Here is a 20968-nt window from a genome sequence, read left to right as displayed (position 1 = left end):
AAAAATATCCAGCTTCCCAGGATCCTTTTCTGCTAGGAGTGGCCACATCCCTTTACAGCTTACTCGACAGCCATGTAGAAATATTCACAGGTAGACAGATGTAATCTGCAGGAAGAGGTGTTCAGTTTCTTTGATTCGTTGCAGCTAAGAGTAGCTACATGCTTGATTTCCCAAAATCCATTGCAGGTAGAGAGAGCCACGTATCCAGCTAACAGTCACTTTCCCAGAATCCCTTGCAGCTAGTAGCCCTAAGCTGAGTACTTGCTTTCCCAGAATCCCTTGCAGCAGCGGCCATGTGACCCAGTCTGGCAAGGAGGCCCAAACAGAGGGTTTCTGGAAAGCTCTAGCTTTCCTGACAGGGGCGGTGTGTTGTGGATGTGCCTTCTGAGCTTTCTTAAGAGTCGTTGGTGTCCGCTATGGCGACCAACACCGACGCGCTTTTGACCTGCGGTGACTTGTGTGATGGGAAGGCACAAATGCCAAGTTGTCCACCCCCCACCCTCCCCCTTACACTGACGAGCACAAAGCAATGAATGAAGAGCAACGAGCGCACGAGCATGCCAAGCACAACATCTGGAAGGCTGCTGCTGAGAGACCCCGTGACCCCTGACCAGCCGGTCACTCGCAGCCACCACGTGACGAAGCCACTTCCGGTGGGGCAGCCCCGTGGCCCCGCCGTGGAGGCCAGAGAGCTGGGCGGGCTCGGGGATTCGGGTCAATTGTTCCTTCCCCACGGTGGGCCGCTCGGCTTGTTAAGGAAACAAACGCTTGAATGTATAAATGCTTCGTTAAGTGGTTGTGTGTGTGTGTGGGGGGTGTTTCTGGTGCTGCACGTTACCTCTCCAAGAGGGAGGTTTTTGCTGCGACCCCAAGTTAAATGGAACTGGAACTCACACGGGACAGGCATGCTGCCCCTGACCCCCTGCTCCCCCTCTTCCTGCCTGGAGGGGCCGCAGCCGATTTGCAGATTTGCAAGCAGGAAGCAGAAGCGGAGAAATAAAGACGTGGCCTGGGGGGTTGAATGACATTACGAAGCTGCTGCTAACTTGCCTCCTGCCGTTTTTTTTTTTTGTTTTTTTCCCTCCCGTGAGAAAAAGAAACTCGTGCGCTTAAGCTACTTGCGGCCGAGTTTTCTGTTATTTGCCACCGAGCGAACCCCTCACTGGCCACGGGGACACAGGGCTCAGGCCAGGGCACAGAGGACACACTCCTGTTTGCATCTGAAGACGCAGCTCAGAAGCCTCCTCCTCCAGGAAGCTCTCCCGACCTTCCACCTGAGCCAGCCCCCCCTCCCCCCGCAGCTCCCGGAGGGCCCCAGCCCGGCCCTGCCCACCCTGGGGTGTCACTCTGGTGACAGGCCTGCCTCCCACACGGGACTGTGAGCTCCACAGGGGCAGGGTCTGAGCTGTCCTGGTTATCTCTGTCCCCAGCAATGTCCTCTACAGGCCCGGGTCTGGGGGTCCCTGAGAAGTAGATGTCCAAGAATGTGGCCTCGGTGGGAGACACCCCTTCATTTCTGAGGTCTTGGCCTGCTGCCCGCTGCTTGTCTATCCCTGAAACCTGGTGTTTCTGGATCCCACTTCCGGCTTCTTTCCGACCACAATTCTTGTGTTCCGGTTCCCCCGGCTAGGCCCCCCTGATGGAACACGGGTGCTGTGTTGTCCGCCATCACCCTGAGTTCCTCCGCAGCTCTTTCTGGGTTCCCGGTGGGACTTCAGGCCAGTCCCTCCTCTGCCTCAGGTCTCCGTTTCCCCAATGTGTGCCACTGGCTGTGATCCAAGTGTCCTAGTGTCTGTGGCCACAGGGGGGCAGTAGGAAACCGTCTGAGGCCTAAGGTGGGTGGAAACCTTACAGGGAGGGTGTAGCTGGGTGCTGTGGTGACTGTCTCCATGGCAACAGAGCGGCCCAGGCTCTATCTGGGGCGGGCAGGCCTTTTAACCTGTTTCCACCCTCCAATCTCCAGGCGAAAGCCTGGGCGGGACCTCTTCTGCCCCTCCGCTCCGTCCGCCTTTCTCTCCGGGTCTATCTGTCCCTCCCTGACCCCTGCCGTTTACTGACTTCATTCTCTAGGTTGCTCTCATTTCTTCTGCCTCTGTCTTTCTCTGGCGAGTCTCTCTGAGTGCCTGTCTCTCGTTTGTCTCTGATCTCTACCTTTCCTTTTGTCTTTTCTTTTTGTCTGTCCCTCGCAGTGTCTTTCCTGTTCTTTTCTTTCTCTCTCTGCCTTTCTCTCCTTGGCTCTCTTTCCCTCTGTCTTTCCGCTCATTTCTTTCTGTGTCCCTCTCTGCCCGCCCCACCCCTCCCTCTTCTCTCTCCCTCCTTCCTCCCCACTTACCTGCGCTCACCGTAATTGCCTCCAAAAACTGTTCCCTCCACGAATGGGTTCCAATCACCAAAGCCAAGTTCGTTTTCTTGATGAGTTTATCCACCGTGTTCTGGGGATGAAAGGGTGGGAGAGAGATTGTTGCCCGCCATCACCCAAGACTGCCCCGTGAGGGGGACTGGGGTTGGGGGCCCGCACCCCGAGCTCAAGGGTCACCGACCTTCCATGCCCCAGTGCTACCACCCTGTTTCCCCGAAAATAAGACAGTGTCTTATATTAATTTTTGCTCCCAAAGATGCGCTAGGTCTTATTTTCAGGGGATGTCTTATTTTTCCATGAAGAAGAATACGGTACGCATTTGTTGTTAAATGAAAATAAAGGAAATTTATTACTTGTATATGGTACGGTAGTACGGTAGTTGTCAACACAAACCAGACAAGCTGTGAATCCTACAGTATCAAGAATTTACTCATTTATTCAATGACAATCATGTCCTCATCCTCTGGAACATCATCATAACAATCTAATTCCTGAATTTTCTGGTGAATTTCTTGTGACTCCATTTCTTTCAGAGTCAGTGGACCAAATCTCTCATGTTTAGCCTAAGGAGGGCCTTATTTTCGGGGGGATGCCTTATATTTCACTCAGAAGGAAACCTGTAAGTAGGTCTTATTTTCGAAGGATGTCTTATTTTCTTTCTTTTTTTTAATATACATTTTATTGATTTTTTACAGAGAGGAGGAGAGAGGGATAGAGAGCTAGAAACGTCGATGAAAGAGTAACATCGACCAGCTGCCTCCTGCATGCCCTCTACCGGGGACGTACCCGCAACCAATGTACATGCCCTTGACCGGAATCGAACCTGGGACCCTTCAGTCCGCAGACCGACACTCTACCACTGAGCCAAACCGGTTTTGGCAGAGGATGTCTTATTTTCAGGGAAACACGGTAGCAAAAGGGAAAAGGGAGGTGTGTGCTGTCCATGGTGCTGATGGAGGGACCTGGATGGGGGCTGTGGACCCCTGGTGGCCCCTCTCTCGTGATCCTCACAGCTGATCCTCTCTTAGACTCTCTCCCAGGAAACTACTCAGCAAAACTCCAGGAAAGCGAGGCCCCAGACAATCACCTTAAAATCATACGACTCTTCAATGATGACCTCCAGCCGGCAGTTTTCCCCGAGAACTGGCTTGCCCATCTCTGCTATCCTCCGAGCCTCCTCCTCCTCGGCCGTCAGCTTCCTGTCCCCATCCCCTGCAGCAGCACGAGGGGAGGGAGTTAGACTCCAGGGAGGCCTGCCTAATGGGGCCCGTGATGCCTGCCCTGCCTGTGTCCTCCGGAGAGCCACCCGGTGACACCCCTCCAGCCTGGCCCAGCCTCCTATCTGACCGTCACCTGCCCCAGTTCCCATGGCTGACCCGCAAGGTTCCGGCGGTGGGCTCTGAGGTGGGCACTGTGCGGCTTTGGGCAATGCTTTAGCCTCTCTGTGCCTCAGTGTTCATATCTATATAATGGACACAAGGATAATACCTACCTCATGGGGTACTTGTAAGAGTTAAAGAAAAGAATTAATTCATGTGAAGTGTTTAGAACAGTGCTTGACACATGATGGTCAGAAAAGCTACTTTTTAAAAATTATTATTATTATCATGGACATCATCACCACTCTTGAGGGAGGAGGCCTGGTCTCTCTATCAAAGCTCTGAAAACATCCTAGAGTGTGACTGAGGGAGTGCGGAAAGAGGGGTGATTCAGTACAGATCTAGGACCTCGACTCCTATGGCTGCCCCTGGATTCACTTATCTCCCCAAAGTATGTTGATCCTTTGCTCCAAGCCCAGCACCAACCCTAACCCTCTGAGGAAAGCCACCCACGTGGGCAGCCACACTCTCAGGGAACTTTGCCTGAGCAAGGAATGACTTTTGTGTTCATCTCCTGGGATTCAGGGCCTATTTGTTACAGCAGCTGGTATTACTTACCCTGACCATTACAATCTTTAGTCCAGCCTTCACCATAACCTCAAATGCCAATTCTATCCTCTCACCACCTCCAAGTCACTGACCCTAGCCTCCACTCTTGGACCTTGACCCTAATTTTACTCACCAATCTGAAGACCAGCTTCCATCTCAACTCTAACCTTGACCAAGTCCGAATCCTGGTCTCAAGTCCTAAGTCCTGATCCTGATGGGCCCCAAGCCTGACTCCCTCGGTCCTCACCGCAGACCCAGTTCTGATCTTATGACTTACTCCCCACTCTGACCTTAACTACAAACAGAACCATCTCGGCCTCTGAACCCCGAGCTATAACCCCAAACTCAACTGGCCCTACCAACTCAAAGTCCAACTTCTACCTCACCTTCCACCGGCCTCAAACTTCCCCCTGGAAGAGCAGTTTGAGGCCCTGACCCTCCCTGATGCCCCCGGCAGGGACCCCCTTTCCAGGAAAGCCAGGAGGTAACTCCACTCACCTTGATTAAGCAGCAGAGCTGGGGAGAGACAGACAGAGAGAGAGTGAGATCGCTTCCCTGGGAAGCTCAGATCCATGAGTTTGAAGGAGCACCCACAGCTGACCCCCCCCAAGGGTCCCGGCACCCTGGACCTTTTCTCTCTCCCACAGCCCGCCCCTCACCCCTCACCCCTCACCTGAAATCCCTCGCTTAAGCCACTGCGGCTGGCCCAGCTCGATGAAGAAATTGTCCTTTTTCTCGTATTCCTCGTCGTCCACGATCTTCACCTGCAGGGTTTTCCTGGGCGGGGGAAGCAGGACACCTGGCGTGAGGCCCCTCCCCCGAGCCACCGATGACTCCCCTCTCAGCCACCTCGTTCCTGGAGCTCCGTTCTGTCCAAGGTCCTGTCATCTCACCTAGTCCCACAGCCATCCTCAGAGGAAGGCTCTCTCCCTCTCTCTCTCTCTCTCTCTCTCTCTCTCTCTCTCTCTCTCTCTCTCTCTCTCTTAAAAAATGTATATTTTATTTGATTTTTTACAGAGAGGAAGGGAGAGGGATAGAGAGCTAGAAACATTGATGAGAGAGAATCATCGACCAGCTGCCTCCTGCACACCACCTACTGGGGATGTGCCCCCAACTAAGGCTCATGCCCTCGACGGGAATCGAACCTGGGACCTTTTCAGTCCACAGGCCGACGCTCTATCCACTGAGCCACACTGGTTTTGGCTCTCTCAGTCTCTTATTATCCCCATTGGCAGGCACAAGCCCGGAAACAGCCGAGGAAGCTGAGGGTTATTAAAGAGCGTCCGGGGTGTCCGATACAACCTAAGTGACGTCGGTCCTTCTTCTGCTCAGGGCGTTCAGGAGGCCCCCTCTCCGCCAGGACCAAGGCCAGAGTCCGAACGGCCACGTGGTCCCTGCTCCCTTTCTGGCCCCACCCCCTCCCCAGCTCACTCACTCCAGCCACACCAGCCTCCTCACTGTCCCTTGGACAACCAGGCCCGCGCAGGCCTCAAGGCCTTTACACGGCTGTTCCTCCCACGGAGAACGCTGTCCCTCCAGGCTCGCTCCCTCGCTCCTCAAGTTCTCTAACTCCGCCTTCTTTTTCTTTTCTTTTCTTTAAAAAAACACCTTTGTATTGATTTTTTACAGAGAGGAAGGTAGAGTGATAATTAGGAACATCGATGAGAGAGAAAACATCGATTCAGCTGCCTCCTGCATGCCCCTCCCCCCCCAGGATGTGCCTGCAACTAAGGTACATGCCCTTGACCGGAATCGAACCGGGGACCCTTCAGTCCATAGACTAGGGGTGTCGAACTCAATCAGAGAAGGGGCCAAAATCTAAAATCCAGCCTAAATCGCGGGCCGAATGGTTTACTGAACAGTCATAAACTGTCATTGTGATGGAAACGCAGCGGAGTGCAGTGATGACAGCGCGGTGCGGGCCACATTGCAAGGCCTGGCGGGACGGATTTGGCCCGCGGGCCTTGTGTTTGACACATGTGCCATAGACCGATGCTGTATCCACTGAGCCAAACTGGTTATGGCTTTCTTTTCTTTTTTCTTTTCTTTTCTTTTCTTTTTTTTCTTTTTTTAAAAATATATTTTATTGATTTTGTACAGAGAGGAAGGAAGAGAGATAGAGAGTTAGAAACATCGATGAGAGAGAATCATCGATCAGCTGCCTCTTGCATACCCTCTACTGAGAATATGCCCGCATCCAAGGTACATGCCCTTGACCGGAATCGAACCCGGGACCTTTCAGTCCCCAAGCCGACGCTCTATCCATTGAGCCAAACCGGTTTCGGCTTCTTTTCTTTTTTAATATTTTCTTTATTGATTTCAGAGGGGAAGGAGAGAGAAAGAGAGAGACATAGAGAGAGAGATAGAGGGAGAGAAACATCAATGATGAGAAAGAACCATTGATTGGTAGCCCCCTGCACACCTTACCATGGGTAGTGAGCCCGCAACCAGGCATGCGCCCTGACCTGGAATCAAACCATGACTTCCTGCGTTCATAGGTCAACGCCCAATCACTGAGCCACATGGGCCAGCCCCACCTTGTCCAATGAGGCCCATTCCCACCACCTCCTTTAATACTGAATTCCACCCGGCCCGCCCCCACCTTCCCGAACTGTGTACCAGCACACCGTCCACCGTGTGCGTTTATTTCGTTTATCTTTGCCCACGAGTCCCCTGGCACTAAAATGCAAGTATCCCCGTGCGTTTCCGTTCTCTGCGGACTGCCCAACGCCCAGGATGGGGCACCTTCCACAGGCCTCTGTTCACTTGAATCCCTCAGCCCAAGAGACCGCCGGCTTCCTGCCTTCTGCCCCGCATACGTCTGGAAGGCTAGCCGAGCGCTCATGGATTTCCTCAGCATCCCCGCTGCTATGGTAACGGGGGTGTGGCTGGGGAGGAGCCATCCCTCCCCTTCAGGCACACACACCGCCCCCTCCAGCCCAGAGACCCACAACCCCAGAAAGCCCACACGCCGCCCCCGGCAGTGCACTCGGCGGCAGGAACCACAAGGCCTAGCCCAGAACCCAGAAACACAAACACGGGCCCACACAGTCACCCAGAAGAGGAAGCGCCGCCAATCACACCGCCCACGCCCGCACGCCATCACGCCCGGCAGCCCTCCCCTGTGCGAGTGGCAACGTCTCTCTCGGGGACCAGATGCCCCTTCCCACGACGCCCCCGCCACAGCCGCGGTGGCGACACGGCCAACCTACAGACCCCCTCTGCCTCCGTAGATCCCGCTGGTTCTGCCTTTTGGTTCTGTTTTCCTTCCGTGTCTTTCTCTGCATCTCTGCATCTCTTCTAATCTCTCCGTCCCTCTGCCCATCTCTCCGCCTCCCGATGTCTCTACCTCTCCGTCTCTGTCTCTAGCTGCGACCCTCTCTGGCTCAGTCTCTCCCCAGATCTCTGCCTTTCTTTATCTGTTCTCTCTCTCTGCCTGGGTTTCTCAGTGCTTGCAGAGTGGGACGGCGAAGCCAACACAGCTCAAGCAAAAGGGTCTCAGCAGGCCCATCTCAGCATGTGGCAGACCCATCTCAACGCACAAATGCACATGTCGCTGTGACACCCATGCACACACACACACACACACACACACACACAGCAGTCGTGTGGGGACATGTGCCCACCTCCACCCTCTTCTGCTCTCAGGATTATTTTAACTTTTCTGTGGGTGGAAAGAATGGCCGGCCCCCAACTCAGGAGTGGGCCGGGAGCTGTCCGCGGTGCTGAAGCACCTTGGCAAGGAGCAGGATCAGCTGACGTACGCCCCTCACACACCCTGACCCACGCAGACAGCTGCTGGCAGTGTGACACGCTGACAGGGTCACACACACACACACACACACACACACACACACACACAGGAGCGGCACTCACTCTCAGAGACACGCCATGATCCACCGACAGGCAGTGACTGACGCGCAGTGACACGGACACCAGCTGGCGCCTTGACAGGCACGGCCTCGGGGGACCCAGGAGGAGAAACCCAGCTGGTGGGGACAGCGAGAGGGACTGGAGCGAGATGAGGGCAGGGCTTCCTGAGATCAAGCCTGACTTTCCATCCCCCTCCTGCCTGCCCTCCTGTTTCCTGGAAACGCGCACTCCCGCCCACGGTGGCCTCTGATCGCAGACCCATTCCCGTTCTCACGCTGCTTCCTGGTGTCTCTTGCTACCTGGCCTCTGTTTTTTTTTTTTCCTCTGTTGCTTCCCCTGGACCTCTCCTTCCCCGAGTCCCACTGAGGCGCTCATTCAGATCATCTCTCATCTCCCCCAATCTCTCCCTTCAGCCACCTCAGTCTCTCAATCTCTCCCTCTCCCTTTATTTTATTTTTTTAATATATTTTTTATTGATTTATTCACAGAGAGGAAGAGAGAGGGATAGAGAGTTAGAAACATCGATGAAAGAGAATCATCGATCAGCTGCCTCTTGCACACCCCCTACTGGGGATGTGCCCGCAACCAGGTACATGCCCTTGCCCGGAATCGAACCCGGGACCTTTCAGTCCGTAGGCCGATGCTCTATCCACTGAGCCAAACCGGTCCCGGCTCTCCCTCTCCTTTTAAAAACACATGTTTTTTATTGATTGTAGAGAGAGAGGAAGGGAGAGGAGGAGAGAGAGAGATAGAAATGTTGGTCTGACAGACTTTTGCACCAGGAATCAGGAATCAAACCCCTGGGAATTGAACCGGCAACCTTTTGGTGCAGGGGGCAATGCTCAACCAACTGAGCCACACTGCCCAGGGCTCCCTTGCTGTGTCTCTGCCTCTCAGTTTCCTTCTCGAGTCGTCTCTAAGCTTCTGTCTCTCTGTGTCTCTTTTCTGTCTGCCTCTTTCTCTCTGACTCTGAGACCCTGACTCTGCCTCTCCCTATCTCTACCTCTTCCTCCACATCTCCTCTATCTCTGAGTGTCTGTCTGTCTGTCTCTTCTTGCATTCTCCCCTCCACGCATGGTGCTCTGAGCCCCTAAGCCCGAGTTCTCAACCCGAGCCCGACAGACAGAACGATGGAAAGGAACAGGGAACTCATTCCTGAAACATAACCCGGCCAGAGAGCTGGATACTGTGGACAGAGATCTGGAGATTAGCGGAGACCCGGGGGGAGGCTGCGGGAGGGAGAGGCGGCAGGGCGCACAGGGGAGAGGCGGCGGGAGAGGTGGAGAAAGGTGAGAAGCTGGGCGAGGCCCAGGCGCGGAGGTGGGGGGAGGAGGAGGAGGGGAAGGAGCGCGGTGGGGGCTCTGCGCGGTGGAGGAGCGTGGGCGGCAGGCGGAGGGAGACAGACGGGCGTGCGGGGGCGGCGGAAGGCAGCGGGCACAGGGGGACAGGCGGGTGGGGGAGGTGCGGCTGCAGGCACCCACCGGGGAGCCTGGGCATCTGTGTCAGGCCGTGGCCTGTGTCTGGGCGTCACAGCAGCCCGATTTCAACATGCCTGTCTGTGACATTTTGTGACTGTATGGTGTGTGTGTGTGTGTGTGTGTGTGTGTGTGTGTGTGCTGGTTGTGTCTACAGATGTACGCCAGTGCACCCAGTCCAACTCCCCAGACTCCAGCCACCCAGTTTCCCAGGCCCTCCCCATATTGCTACTCAGTCTTTTCCCAAAGCCGTGCCCATATTTCCCTTAGGGCTCTCGTCTCCCCAGGGGCCACCTACTCCCCACAAGGCCCGCCTATCTTCTTAGACCCGCCCACTCCCGCTGTCCAGGTCTATTTCCTCATGTCCCTACCCAGACTCCACCCGTGCCTTAGGCCCTAGTTCCATCCCACAGACTCGCCCTCCCTTTCATCCTCTTCCCGCTTCCACCGGACCCTCCGCTCGTCAATGCAGACCACACTCCAGCTCCACCCACTCCCAGTGCAGCCTCCACACGCTCTGCCCAGGCCCTTCTCCTACTCTTCTCTGACCCTCCCCCCTTCCCCCCAGTCCCAACTTCTCCCCAAACCAACCAGTTTCTCCCAGGCCCCGCCCACCTCCCTTCCTATCACCGTGGCCACACGCCATCCCTACCGCCTCCTCCTCCCTCTCTCCCGACCCCGCCCCTCTCTCTGTTCCCGGATCTTTCCTTTCCATGCCTGTCTGTCTGTCTCTTCTTGCACTCTCTCCCCTCCACGCATGGTGCTCTGAGCCCCTAAGCCCGAGTTCTCAACCCGAGCTCGACAGACAGAACGATGGAAAGGCACAGGGAACTCATTCCTGAAACATAACCCGGCCAGAGAGCTGGATACTGTGGACAGAGATCTTGAGATTAGCAGAGATGGGGGTGTGGAGGCTGCGGGAGGGAGTGGGAGGCGGCACAGGCGCAAAGGGGAGAGGTGCAGAAAGGTGAGAAGCTGGGCGAGGCCCAGGCACAGAGGTGGGAGGACCTACCTAGGCCCCGCCCACAACTAGACCTCGCCCATTTCCCCCCCCACAACCACGCCCCGCCCACCACCAGGCCCACCCACTCATTCCCCCTTCCCGGCCAGGGCCCCGCCCCCTCCATCAGCCCCACCCCAGCAGGCCCCGCCCCTCCCGGGCCACGGGCCCCCACGCACGCGCGCTCACATGGTCTCGTCGTCGCCGAACTCGAGCTCGCCGCACGCGTCCTCGTAGTGCACGCCGCCGCCGCGCGCCGTGCCGTCCACCGTGCGGTAGGGGAGGCGCACGGTGCCGCGCGCGCCCGAGCTGCGCACCACGCGCACGTCCACGGTGCCCATGCACTCGCTCACGTGCAGCAGGCGGTCCTGGAAGGAGAAGATGCCCGCGTGGTCGTCGTCCAGGATGGTGACCGTGGCCAGCAGCGGCGCCACCAGCCGCCCCTTGGGCCGCCCGCCGCCGTCGGGCTCGAACATGCCCTGCGCGTCGCCCACGCGCAGGTTCAGCAGCCGCACGAAGAAGTGCTCGTCCTCCTCGAAGATGTCGTCGTCGATGATGCCGATGCGCAGCTCCTTCAGCGTCTCGCCCGGCTTGAACACCAGCGTGCCCTCGCTGCAGCGGAGGGGCGGGAGGAGAGGAGGGAAGGGCGGGCGGTCAACAACGGGGGCAGAGGGAGTCAGGGCAGGCTTCCCGGAGGAGGGGGCAGTGCCACGGGACAACAGGCATTAAACAAATAATGCTGAGGGGGCCCTAACCGGTGTGGCTCAGTGGATAGAGCGTCGGCCTGCGGACTGAAGGGTCCCAGGTTCGATTCCGGTCAAGGGCATGTACCTTCGTTGCGGGCACATCCCCAGTGGGGGGGGGGGGGGGGGGAGGTGCAGGAGGCAGCTGATCGATGTTTCTTTCTCATCGATGTTTCTAACTCTATCTCTCTCGTAAAAAATCAATAAAATATGTAAATAATAATAATAATAATAATAATACTGAGGGGGAATCAGGTGGGCTTCCGGCAGGGAGGGTATGCGGGAGGGGGACAGGACAGAGCAGGCCCAGCGTTCCACAGATAATGATGACTGTGAGATCAGGGCACGCTTCCTGGAGGAGGCTTTTGTGGGCACGGGTTCGCCAGGCGGAGGGAACAGCACATGCCAAGTCCCAAGGAGGAGAGAGACTCTGGAGGGTCCCATAGTCACGAGTGTCAAACCTTAACGTGCACACACGTCACATGGGGATCCTGTGAAAATGCAGGCTCTGGTGCCGTAGCTGCAGGTCTCAAAGCTCTGCATTTCTAATTAGTTCCCAAGGGATGCAGACACCTCCCCCAGACATGGACCACACTTGGGGTAGAAGTGATGTAGGGCCCAGGACTGACCCTGTCACGCTCTGACAAACCCTCTGTGTTCCCAGGTACCCCCAGGAGAAAGCCCTCATTCCTGAACTTGGCACCAATCATTCATTCATTCATTCACTGAACCAGCACTCCCTGAGCACCTGCCCTGTGCCCAGTGCCGGGCACTTGCTGGGAACACAGCAATGAACAGACTCAGCCTTCAAGGAGTTCACGGCCCCATGGCAGAGCCACATCACATTATTGTAAAAAAAAAAAAAAAATCAATAAAATATATATTTTAAAAAGTGTCGGTGTCACAAAAGACACGAAAAGGCTCAGGGACTGATCTAGAGTGAAGCGGACTAAGAGACATGACGATCAGACACAGTGCTCGGTTCTGGGATGGATGGGAAGCGAGGGAGGGGGAAACGCAGCCATAAAGGATGTTGCAGGGGTAGCTGGGGAGACGCACACAGGGACGGCACATTGTGTAATAATATTGATCTGGTATCGAATGTCCCGAGTGTGGTGATCGTTTGTGATTATGTAGGAGAATGTCATTTTTTAAAAATATATTTTATTGATTTTTTACAGAGAGGAGGAGAGAGGGTATAGAGAGCTAGAAACGTCAATGAGAGAGAAACATCGACCAGCTGCCTCTTGCACACTCTCTACCGGGATGTGCCGGCAACCAATGTACATGCCCTTGACTGGAATCGAACCTGAGACCTTTCAGTCCGCAGGCTGACGCTCTATCCACTGAGCCAAACCGGTTTCGGCCAGAATGTCATTCTTAGAGAGGCTCGCTCAAGTGTTTATGGGTACAGGGCCATGCTGCCGGCAACTCACACGGAGCGCCATGGTTATTAACATTAAAGCCGCCCTAACCGGTTTGGCTCAGTGGATAGAGTGTCCGCCTGCGGACTCAGGGGTCCCAGGTTCGATTCCGGTCAAGGGCATGTACCTTGGTTGCGGGCACATCCCCAGTAGGGGGTGTGCAGGAGGCAGCTGACTGATGTTTCTCTCTTATCGATGTTTCTGACTCTCTGTCCCTCTCCCTTCCTCTCTGTAAAAAAACCAATAAAATATATTTTTTAAAAAAATTAAAGCCAGAGAGGAATGCACAACGGAGCTGAGCGATTCGTGAATCTGCGCGGGGGACTGGCTGCTGTGGGATGGCGGGCCCAGCCACCTTTGACTGGTTCAGGGAGAGGGTGGGAGGGAGGGAGGAGTGGCGGATGGTGAGGGTGGGAGGGAGGGAGGGGTGGCGGATGGTCAGCAGATGGGACTGGTGCGAAGCTCAGCCACCAACACTCTCTCCGGTCCTCTGCCTCGGTTTCCTTCATGGCTCTTGCCACTTCCTGGTGTTTCTGTGTATCCGGCGTGTGCTTCCTCATGGCCCGTCTCTCCCTAATGGCCTGTGAGGACGCTGACTGTTTGGGCAGGGATTTTGTGGGTTTCAGTGGCTGCTGCCTCCGCTGCCCAGGCCCATTTCCGGCACAGCAGGCACACCACAGGTGCGATTATTTTAGGAAACCATGGGAGACCTGCACGCCTGTGAGCTACGGTAGCTATACTGCAAAGCTACAATTCTCCAAAGAGTGTGGTATGGACAGAACCATGAAGAGATAAAGAATTCTGTGGGCCACAGGAGGGCAGGGAAGTGATTTAAAATATATATGTGCGTGTGTATGTATATATATATATGTGTGTATGTATATGTGTGTGTGTATGTGTGTATATATATATTGCCGAAACCGGTTTGGCTCAGTGGTAGAGCGTTGGTCTGGGGACTGAAAGGTCCCAGGTTCAATTCCAGCCAAGGGCATGTACATTGGTTGCAGGCACATCCCTGGTAGGGGGTGTGCAAGAGGCAGTTGGTCAATGTTTCTCCCTTCCTCTCTGTAAAATATCAATAAAATATATTAAAAAAAAAAAATATATATATATATATATATATATATATATATATATATATATATATATATTTTATTGAGTTTTTACAGAGAGAAAGAGAAATAGAGAGTTAGAAACATCCCATGAGAGAGAAACATCAACCAGCTGCCTCCTGCACACCTCCTACTGGGGATGTGCCCACAACAAAGGTACATGCCTTTGACTGGAATCAAACCTGGGACCTTTCAGTCCGCAGGCTGATGCTCAATCCACTGAGCCAAACCGGTTTTGGCAGGGGAAGTGGTCTTGCTGGCATTTGTATGGTGAGCCAGCAAAGAAAGCGCCTGGCACCCAGTAGGTGCTCCGTAGGAACGGCTTGAAGGAGGGAAGGTCACAGGTCTGTTCAAAGGGATGTGAAGACAGGACAGTCGGATTCAGTAGGGCACAAGGGGGGGGGGTTGCTTTATGGTGGAGCCAAAGACCCGGGGGCAATTGGGGCACCGGGGCTTCCCTCTTATCCTACTTCACATTCCCACGCAGTGCTGACATCACCTGATATGCTTTTAAAAAATATATATTTTATTAATTTTTTTACAGAGAGGAAGGGAGAGGGATAGAGAGTTAGAAACATCGATGAAAGAGAATCACCGATCAGCTGCCTCCTTCAAAACCCCCACTGGGGATGTGCCTGCAACCAAGGTACATGCCCTTGACCGGAATCGAACCTGGGACCCTTCAGTCCGCAGGCCGATGCTCTATCCACTGAGCCAAAACATCTAGGGCTCTATTTAAATTCTCAAAAAGGAGTGAACAAATGAATCCTGCAGGCCTGCCCATATTCCCACCGAGGATATATTATATTTATTGATTTGAGAGAGAGAGAAAGGGAGAGAGAGATCGGCTGCCTCCTATACACGCCCTGACAGGAATTGAACCCACAACCGAGGTCCGTGCCGACCTGGAATGGAACCCGCAGAGCAGAGCGAGGATGGGCACGGAAGCAGCCAGGAGCCCCAGGGGCGCAGGGGAGGCCCCTCGCACAGCCCCCACCCCATCCCCGGCCCCGGACCCACCTGCCCTCGCACCCACCTGCCCCAACACCCACCTGCACCGCACCCACCTGCCCTGGACCCACCTAATCCTGGGCCCACCTGCTCCCGCACCCACCTGCCCCGCACCCACCTGCCCCTGGACCCACCTGCCCCCGCACCCACCTGCCCCAACACCCACCTGCACCGCACCCACCTGCCCCTGGACCCACCTGCCCCCGCACCCACCCGTCCCTGGATCCATCCGGACCCACCTGCCCCCGCACCCACCTGCGTCCGGACCCACCTGTACCTGAACCCACCTGCCCCGGACCCGGACGCACCTGTACTCGTAGTCGGAGCCCGCCTTGGCCGAGCCGTCCTCCGTGCGGTAGTCCACGTAGAAGGTGCTGTTGCCCTCGCCGCCCTGGCAGGCCACGGCCAGCAGCACGGAGCCGCAGTTCTCCAGGCAGTGGTACAGGCCGGGCTGGAAGAAGATGCGGCTGGCGCCGTCGTCCTCCTCCTCGGCCGCGGCGTCGGCGGGCCCCGCGCGGCGGGACGCGTCGGCCGCGTGGCGCCGCAGCACGTTGCCCGCGCCCGTCATCATGCGCGTGGCCTGGATGCGGTAGAAGGCGCGGCTCTTCTGCTGGTGCAGCAGCGCGTAGTAGTTGGCGATGCCCACCAGCTGCTCCAGGTCCTTGTCCGGGTGCTTCTGCTTCAGGTCCTTGAGGATCTGGATGACCTCGCGGCGGCTGGCGTCCAGCTCGCGCGCCTCCGCGGGGCCGGCGCCCAGGCCGCCCGCCTCGCCCGCCGCCTCGGCGCCCACGAACGCGCCGTCCATCTCGATGCTCTTGGGCGGGTCGCCCTCAGCGCCGATGATGATGCCGCTGCGCGGGTCGGTGCGGTAGCGCTTGTACACGTATTTGTAGAAGAGCAGCCGCTTGTCCGCCATCCAGGCGAACACCACGCACACCGGGAAGAAGATGAGGGTCAGCAGCGCCTCCCACACCTGCGGGCGGGGGGAGGGGGCGCGGGTCAGCGCGGCCACCAGGGGGGGCGCTCCCACCCTCGCGGCTGGGTCCCGGGACCCCCCAGGTGGTCCCTCTCCTGCATCTCCCCACCTCTCCCATCTCCCCATCTCCCCACCTCTCCCATCTCCCCATCTCCCCACCTCTCCCATCTCCCCATCTCCCCACCTCTCCCATCTCCCCATCCCCCCACCTCTCCCATCTCCCCATCTCCCCACCTCTCCCATCTCCCCATCTCCCCACCTCTCCCATCTCCCCATCTCCCCACCTCTCCCATCTCCCCATCTCCCCACCTCTCCCATCTCCCCATCTCCCCATCTCCGACCTCCGTCTCTGCCTCTCCCTAGCCTCTGTTCCTCTCTGTCTCTCAGTCTCCTCATCTCTCTGTGTTGGTCTGTGTCTCAGTCTTGTGTCTGTTGTGCTTTATTTTATTTTTTTTAAATAAAATTTTCAAAAATATTTGTATTGATTTCAGAGAGGGAGAGGGAGAGCGAAACATCAATGATGAAAGAGAATCATTGATTGGCTGCCTTCCGCATGGCCCCCGTTGGGAATCAAGCCCGAAACCCAGGCATGTGCCCTTGACCAGAATCGAACCCGGGACCCTCAGGTCCGCAGACGGATGCTCTATCCACTGAGCCACACCAGCTAGGGCTGTTGGTTTTTTGTTGTCTACCTTTCCTCCCCCTCCTCTTTTCTCTTCCTTTTTTCTTTTCTTTTTTTTAAATTCCCACCAAGGACATGTTTATTGATTTGAGAGAGGAAGAGGAAGAGGGAGAGGGAGAGGGGGAGGGAGGGGGAGAAAGAGAGATCAGCTGCCTCCCATATACACCCTGACCAGGAATCGAACCCACAACCTAGGTCCATGCCGACCTGGATTGGAACCCGCAGCGTCTGGTGTCTGGGCCGGCACTCCCACCTGCCAGGGTCCCCGTGTCCTTTTGCATATTTTGTGGATTTCTATCTCCTTCCCTAGGGAGATGCTTCGAAGTCTCTGTGTGTCGCTCTCTCCCTGTCTCTCTCCTGGTCTCCTCATTCACCCCCTTCTCTCACGCTGAGGATCCTGCCCAGCTGCCCCAGTGCCAGGAACCAGATATTCTCCCACCACCAAGGCGGCCCCTCCCGTAGCCCCAGCCCCAGCCCCAGCCCCGGGGCAGAGCTGTGACTTCCTGCCTCCCCGCCCCTCCCAGCCTCCCTCCACCCCCCACTGCCCCAGAATGCAGCCTGGCCGGGCGCCTGGGGGGCCGTTCTCAGAAGCGGGCCCTCAGGGACAGGGCTGATTCTAAAAGAGGCACAGCCTGGCTCCTCAGCCTCAGGAACCCAGCTCCCATGTTTACATGCCGCCTCCCCAGAGAGCCAGCCATGCCCGGACGTCTGGCCCACGAGGTGGGCACGTCCTGAGACACAGTGAGGAACGCCCCGGGGCACGGGGCATGGTCCGCTCCTGACGTGGAGAATACTCAGAATGTGAAACTACTGTTACTGCTGTCGGTATCCTCACTGGGCTCATTGCAAAGGCGTCCACTCACACGTGGCAGTTCACCATGAAAATAGCCGGTAAAGCCTCAGATGGAGCCCAGCCGGCAGGCGTGGCTCACTGATGGAGCGTTGACCTCTGAACCAGGAGGTCACGGTTCAATTCCCGGTCAGGGCACTTGCCAGGGTTGTGGGCTCGATCCCCCAGGGAGGGGCGTGAAGGAGGCAGCCCATCAATAATTCTCTCATCTCTGAGGTTTCTCTCTCTCCCTTCTTCTCTGAAATCAATAAAATATATTTTTAGCTGAAACCGGTTTGGCTCAGTGGATAGAGCATCAGCCTGGGGACTGAAGGGTCCTGGGTTCGATTCCGGTCAAGGGCATGGACCTTGGTTGCAGGCACATTCCCAGTGGGGGGTGTGCAAGAGGGAGCTGGTCGATGACTCTCTCTCATCGATGTTTCTAGCTCTCTATCTCTCTCCCTTCCTCTCTGCAAAAAATTAATAAAATATATTTTTAAATATATATATGTGTATATATATGTGTGTGTGTGTGTGTGTGTGTGTGTGTGTATATATATATATATATATATATATATATATATATATATATATTTTTTTTTTTTTTTAAAGACTCAGCCCAAACTGGTTTGGCCCAGTGGACAGAGCATAGGCCTGCAGACTCAAGGGTCCCAAGTTCGATTCCAGTCAAGGGCATGCACCTTGGTTGTGGGCACATCCCCAGTGGGGGGTGTGCAGGAGGCAGTTGATTGATGTCTCTCTCTCATCGACGTTTCTAGCTCTCTATCTCTCTCCCTTCCTCTCTGTACAAAATAAAATAAATAAATAAATCAAACGATACCTCCCTCGTTAAAGATAAGGAAGAAAAGCTGTGGCTCAGTGGTTAGAGCATCAGCCCAGGGACTGAAGGGTTGTGGGCTCAATTCCGGTCAATGTGCTTCGACTGCAGGCTCATGGTGGATGCCGAAGGCAACCGATGGATATGCCTCTCTCACACTCTCTGTCTCTCCCCCTCCCTTCCACCCTCCTTAAGAACCAATGGAAAAAAATATACTCGGGTGAAGATGAATAAAAAGACCAAAAAAAAAAAAAAAAAAAAAAAAAAGATGAAGAAGGAAAGAGTAGAGAGGATTTACCATTTGATGGCCCCAGAGGTACTGAGACGTGAATCTGGCTGGGAAAGATCTTTCAAGATCCAGTGGCCACGGGCCCTGTCGCTGTGTTTGCTGAGGGCACTGGGAGAAGGCAGGATTGGAGGCGGTGAGACGGCACAAAAGCCAGCAGGTGGGTTTGCGGGAAGACGCTGTCCGGTGATCCCCGCGTCCCGGCACCGCACCGGCCGCCGTGTGTGCTGCGGGGGACCCTCTCTCCATCAGAGGACAACCTCACGGCCCTGCGACCGGCTTTGCTCCCCGGAGGGACGCTGGCGGAGACCCTCGCCGCCCCGTCTGCCTTGTGGGGCCCCACGGCACAGGGAGGGCAGGCGGACCCCTCAGGTCTGGGTGGGCACGCACGCCCCCGCGGGGGGTCAGAACTCCAGGGTACTTATGGGTGCGCATCCTTGGGGAGCTCCGGCCGGCGGACATCCAGAGGTTCCTGGGGCAGCTCCCCCCCCCCCCCCCATACACGTCCTGCCGACCTCGTTTCGAACCGCCCACTGGACAGCCTGCCAGGGAGAGCCCGGCTCTGACAGAGCGCGGAGCTCCGCTCTGACCTCGGTGCGCGGGAGGCGGATCCCCAGCCACAGCCGGCGCTCGTTTTTAACCTCCTGGCGACCCCCGGCCACCTGCTCCTCTGTCTGACCCTGGCATGGAATGGTCTCTGATCTTTTCTTTCTTTCTTTCTTTTATTTTTTTTAAAGTATATTTTATTGATTTTTTTACAGAGAGGAAGGGAGAGAGATAGAGTGTCAGAAACATCGATTAGAGAGAAACATCCATCAGCTGCCTCCTGCACAACCCCTACCGGGGATGTGCCCGCAACCAAGGTGCATGCCCTTGACCGGAATCGAACCCGGGACTTTTCAGTCTTCAGGCCGACGCTCCATCCACTGAGCCAAAGCGGTTTTGGCTGATTTTTTTTAAATATATTTTATTGATTTTGTACAGAGAGGAAGGGAGAGAGATAGAGAGCTAGAAACATCGATGAGAGAGAGTCATCGATCAGCTGCCTCTTGCACACCCCCTACTGGGGATATGCCCGCAACCAAGGTACATGCCCTTGACTGGAATCGAACCCGGGACCCTTCAGTCCCCAAGCCGACGCTCTATCCACTGAGCCAAACCGGTCTTGGCTCATCTTTTCTTTTCTTTTTTAAAGACATTTTTATTGATTTTAGAGAGGAAGGGAAAGGGAGAGAGATATAGAAACATCAGTGATGACAGAGGTTCATTGATCGGCTGCCTCTTGCACACCCCCTACTGGGGATTGAGCCCACAAGCCGACACGTGCCCTTGGGACCCTTCAGTCCACAGGCTGGCACTCTAGCCACTGAGCCGAACTGGCCGGGGCCTGTTCTCCATAAGCAGGTGTTGGCCTGTGGCTCCCTCGTCAGCACTGTCCAGCAGTCGTGCGGAAGCACTTACACGTGGAAATGCACACTGTTCTGTGAGGGTTCACTCTCCTGTATGTCACAGCTCAGGCACCGCACGGACCCGGGGAAGCCAGCAGCAGAGGCAAGTTCAAGCTCATTCATGAGAAGAACAGCTCACCCTCACTCCGTCCCTGGCGGGCGGACCTAACCCTAACCCTAACCCTCACCCTAACCCTAACCCTAACCCGTTCATCGGACCCTCACGCAGCCCGGTAAAGCTAGCACTACGGTGGCCCCCAGGTTACAGGCGGGGAAACCGAGGCACAGAGCAGGTAAGGGACTTGCCCGGGGTTACACCGCTGAGAAGCAGCAGAGGTGGGATTTGAACCCAGGCCTCTGGCTCCAGGGCCCACCAGCTAAACTCCGAGGCTAGAAAACCTCCCTCTTCTTACCTGAGAATCTCCCGTCAGCAGAATAAAGGGCATATAACAAATTATTGGTTATAGAAAAGGAGCATCAGGTATGAAGGGCCAAAAACGATTAGTCCAGCTCTGGCCAGTGTTGTATGGTGGTTAGAGTGCAGCCTGTGCACCAAAAGGTCTTGGGCTCTATTCCTGGATTGCTGATTCGACCCCCAGCCCCAGTTGGGGCACATGTGGAAGGCACCAATTGATGTGTCTCTCTCACATCGATGTTTCTCTCTCTCCCCGCCTCCCTCTCCCTCCCTCTCTCCCTCCCTCCCACTCTCTCCCAAGATCAATGGAAAGAGTATCCTCAGGTGAGGATTAACGACAACAAAGCCCAAGCCGGTGTGGCCCCGTGGTTGAGTGTCGATCCCTGAACCAGGAGGTCACGATTCGATTCCCAGTCAGGGCACATGCCCGGGTTTCAGGCTTGATCCCCAGGAGCGGGCCTGCAGGAGGCAGCTGGTCAAGGATTCTCTCTCCTGGGTGTTTCTATCTCTCCCTCTCCCTTCCTCTCTCTGTAATCGATAAAAACATATTTTTAAAGAACCAATGGTGT

The 20968-nt window shown here is 55.7% G+C and overlaps 1 protein-coding gene across 1 annotated transcript in view; it reads right to left on the bottom strand.

The window, feature by feature from the left end:
- Positions 1-20968, bottom strand: part of SLC8A2 (solute carrier family 8 member A2) — a 33904-nt gene that overhangs the window by 4021 nt on the left and 8915 nt on the right. Inside the window, exons 3-8 of the mRNA XM_036416361.2 lie at positions 15234-15898; positions 10825-11247; positions 4961-5064; positions 4786-4803; positions 3447-3571; positions 2333-2432 (exon numbers count right to left, since the gene is read on the bottom strand). Coding sequence (XP_036272254.1) covers positions 2333-2432; positions 3447-3571; positions 4786-4803; positions 4961-5064; positions 10825-11247; positions 15234-15898 — 1435 coding nt within the window. The remainder of the gene's footprint in view (positions 1-2332; positions 2433-3446; positions 3572-4785; positions 4804-4960; positions 5065-10824; positions 11248-15233; positions 15899-20968) is intronic.

Source organism: Pipistrellus kuhlii, unplaced genomic scaffold (genome assembly GCF_014108245.1).
Source record: "Pipistrellus kuhlii isolate mPipKuh1 unplaced genomic scaffold, mPipKuh1.p scaffold_m20_p_55, whole genome shotgun sequence".
NCBI classification, from domain to species: Eukaryota; Metazoa; Chordata; class Mammalia; order Chiroptera; family Vespertilionidae; genus Pipistrellus; species Pipistrellus kuhlii.
This window is presented reverse-complemented; position numbering and strand designations above follow the sequence as displayed.